Source organism: Polistes fuscatus, unplaced genomic scaffold (genome assembly GCF_010416935.1).
Source record: "Polistes fuscatus isolate 324 unplaced genomic scaffold, CU_Pfus_HIC Scaffold2, whole genome shotgun sequence".
NCBI lineage: Eukaryota > Metazoa > Arthropoda > Insecta > Hymenoptera > Vespidae > Polistes > Polistes fuscatus.
This window is the reverse complement of record NW_025113096.1, coordinates 4,370,182-4,374,013: the sequence shown is the minus strand read 5'-3', so window position 1 is coordinate 4,374,013 and position 3,832 is coordinate 4,370,182. Positions and strand designations below refer to the sequence as shown.

The window sequence follows — 3,832 nt, the reverse complement described above, 5'->3', positions numbered from 1 at the left end:
TCAAAAGTATGTATTTTATAATTATAATATTTACAATAGGAGAAGAAATAGGAAATTTCGATTCCTTATTTTTATAGTTGTCTATTCTTTGTATTTTGTTTGTATTTCCACGACATTTTGATGATTCTTCTTCTTCTACTTCTTCTATCTTCCCAAAAGCTTCTTGCCTATAAATCTTTGTTATCAATATTATTCAAGTATATTATTAACAAAGATGATAAATATATATATGTAATAAAAAACTTAATCATTTAATATATGCTCTTACTTTTGAAAATTCTATCGCATCATCAAATTGTGCAGATTTCAATGTAATATCCTCATACTTGTTGTATAAATAGTCTTTCGATAAACTAGCAGCACAATTAAATCCAGGTCTATATTCAATTCCAAGCCCGTCGCAAGAATAATCACAAATGATATACGACCATTGTCTTATTAATGACAAACTACAAAACTGACTTCCTCCATCTATATTCTCATGATACTAAAAATGTCATAATTAAAAAGAAAAAGATATCGAAGTGTAAATTCATTCGATGTAAAACTTTAGTTGCAGTACTATTAAAATAATCCTTCTATGTATGAAATTCTATTTCATACATATTTCAAATATGCATGCATACTCACACTGCATTCTATATTTTTTTCATACGCATATTTCTCCGTCCCAAATTCTCGTTCTCCAACAGTTTCTGAAATAGCATTTATGCCTCTCCTATCCAACGCAGCATTACGCAACGCAGTGAATAATAATTCAATTGAATATATAATAAATGTATTTGTACAATCTACAATAATAAACAATTTGTTAAAAATGAGAGATATATGATCATTTAAAGCTGTATATATTAGAATCAAATTACCTGCTGCATTAGCTAACTGATCGAGAAATGATGGTACTCCATCATATATTTTTCTCGTAACAAACAACGGTGGATATTCGTTATTTATTTTACCAGGATTTAAAAAATCTATGAATTCAAAGTATAAACGACGAAAATCTTTTTCACCTCCAGAAAATTCAGGAAGAATTTTATGACTATTTCTACTAGTTTCAGTGGATTGCCAAGCGTAACCAATCTTAGGTTTTATATTGAGAATCTTATGATGAAATCTAGTGATACCGTCTTGCAATGTAAATTCTCCAATGGCGTATTCAACGGGAACATAAATACGATCGTTGGTAATATAAAGCCAATTAAAGTGTAAAAAGTAAAATTTAACTTTGTTTAGTTCTGCACAAAAATATATAGTTACAAGACATCCCGTACAAATAGTATTTTATAATTATAATATTAAATAACATACTTTTGTTCCTTAAGTTATCATTAATGGTATTAGATATATAATTGCGCATCACCCTATTAAACTCTGCTAACTCATGCTCTTTTTGTTTAACAAATTCTATCGGTTCACCAAGACAATTTAATTTATAGTTATTAGATGGTTTGGTTTTCTTCGCTAAATCATTGTAATGTTGTTTCTCGTAAGAAGATAAATTCTATAATATTACAAAATATATTTTTCAATGTATTAATTCATAATACAATCAAAATTATAACGTTTAATTAAATTTATCCTTCTCAATATAAAACATGGTGTACAGAAGGACCTCAAGAAAAAAATATAAATAAAGAAAGAAATACTTTGAAATAATTTTCTTTGTTTTACCTGCCATGCTTCACTGCATTCAGGAGAATTTTGGACTTCCTTCAAACTTGTAAAAAACACTCCGGATTTTTCTGCTTTGTTTCTCCAGTCAAGCATAAAATAATAAAAAGCATTACGCTTTTTCTGTTTGTTCGGCATTTTGACTTTCAAATTTCTATGAAAGTAAACAAAGAAATAAAACCGCTTACCACGAAGCTACCGCTCACCTTTGACATTTATCTGTGATATAATATATTTGATTATTAAAATAGTACCAATCATGTACACACCACATGGCGCTTTGCTGATTTCTAATTCGTCAATTACTAACAAAACTATGTAAACCTCCAATGAAAATCCTTTGACATAGAAATTTACCAATTATAAAAATAATAAAAAATTTGAAATATTAATTATATCACATGTTACTTTTTTAAAAGCTGAATTTATCTAACCGAATTTATCGATTTGAAATTAACGAGTCATGGTAATTTTCCGTATTACTTGGTTCTAGTTAAGATTTATAATAACTAAAAATTTAATTTTCAAATCGTCGTACAACCATAAAAGTATCTTAAACACGTTATAAAATATGCACAAACAATGAATATCTTATTTTCTAAACTATAAATGAATTTTCGATAATTTATACAATTTATTAATACAAAATACATGAAGATTGATTATAATGTTAAATTACCAAATTACGTAATTTCAACTTCTCCACCTACTTTACTAATAGTTTCTTTAAGTTTATCTGCTTCTTCTTTGGAAATGTCTGCCATCACAACCACCGGTATGCTTTCAATAAATTTCTTAGCCTAAAAAATAAAGATCTGTTAATATAATGTCTACAAAAATTAAAAATATTAAAAATCTAAATAGAAATATACGACACCTGTACGAGATTTGTGTTGGGTAATAAATTTTTAATTTCTTTAATGAGAGGAACTTTCTGTTTCTCATCAAATTTCAACAATTTAACGGTGAAAGAAGTTTTTACTGCTTTCGGAGCTTCTTCTTCTTCCTGTAAACAAAAATTTATTATAATTAATATAATAAAAGAGATTTGGACTTTATTAATCAATAATATTTAACAATCAATATATTTACCTGTTTCGGTGCAGGTGCAAAACCTCCAACAGGCATCACCGGAGCATCAGGTAAATTTAGTCGCTTTTTTAATAAATTGCTTAGCTCCATCACTTCGATAAGATTGAGACTTATTATATCTTTAGCTATTTGGTCCAATTTAGCACTAACCGGTTTATCCATACCTTCTGGTACCGGAATAGTCAAATTTTCTGTCGGTCTTGTTGATGCAATTGGTGCTGCATCTGACTGACAAACGACGACACTACAAAATAATTTTATAATTATTATTAATAATAATATTTAACAGAATAAAGATAAATGTAAAAAGTGAACTATACCATAAAGATTAAAATAAAATACAATGAATGAAAGTTAATAGGAAATAATTTTACCATTTGTGAAACTGACGAAATTGATAAATGCTATTCCTAGCAATCATACGTAATGATAATATCATTTTGAATATTATTGATATTTCTTAATTTCGTATTCTTTAAATTCTTGATTGCTTCTCCAACCTCGTGAAATGGAGGTTAGTTGCAACCCATTGCAGTGGTACCAATATACGATGTACATAAAATACTAACAAAAATCTCTAGAAAAAATTACCTAATCTACTTTTAAAAAATAATCAAATCATTTGTGTCAGATAATTATAAATATTAAAAAAAAAAAATACAATATATATAGCAAATATATGTTAATTAAAAATTATAGAAATAAACTCTAATCTTTTATACAATTTTGTCGCTATAATTATATTCTTAAATATATTTGTATATCAAAGAATAATGTAATGTAAGACAAAACTATGGAAAATTACGAAATTTTATGCAACAGTATTATACAGTCGAATGTAATGCTATAATTAAATGTTATTCGAAACGTTTACATACTTCTGGTTGAAATTAAAATAATTCGATCATCATAACTATGAGATTGTTTTTTTTTTTTTACTATTTTATATGCAACAGACAAGCAAACAATTATGATTTGTACGATTGCTAATTAGACGAATAAAAAATAATTTTACTTCTGATAAGCCCCTTAAGACGTTTATTGTTTTATTACGTCAGAGACAAGG

The 3,832-nt window shown here is 26.9% G+C and overlaps 2 protein-coding genes across 2 annotated transcripts; both read right to left on the bottom strand.

The window, feature by feature from the left end:
• Window positions 1–144: 144 nt before the first annotated feature.
• On the bottom strand, window positions 145–1,812 carry LOC122517153 (protein maelstrom-like). Its single transcript, XM_043635563.1, has 6 exons — window positions 1,675–1,812; window positions 1,312–1,504; window positions 867–1,238; window positions 631–791; window positions 269–487; window positions 145–159 (listed from the first exon to the last, which is right to left on the bottom strand). Exons 1-6 carry the CDS (start codon window positions 1,810–1,812, stop codon window positions 145–147), a joined length of 1,098 nt encoding a protein of 365 aa, XP_043491498.1.
• A 361-nt stretch (window positions 1,813–2,173) lies between these two features.
• Window positions 2,174–3,313, bottom strand: LOC122516172 (39S ribosomal protein L12, mitochondrial). Its single transcript, XM_043633771.1, has 4 exons — window positions 3,141–3,313; window positions 2,767–3,010; window positions 2,552–2,680; window positions 2,174–2,474 (listed from the first exon to the last, which is right to left on the bottom strand). The coding sequence occupies exons 1-4, from the start codon at window positions 3,203–3,205 to the stop codon at window positions 2,358–2,360; spliced, it is 555 nt and encodes a 184-aa protein (XP_043489706.1). The 5' UTR covers window positions 3,206–3,313; the 3' UTR covers window positions 2,174–2,357.
• Between the last annotated feature and the right edge of the window lie 519 nt (window positions 3,314–3,832).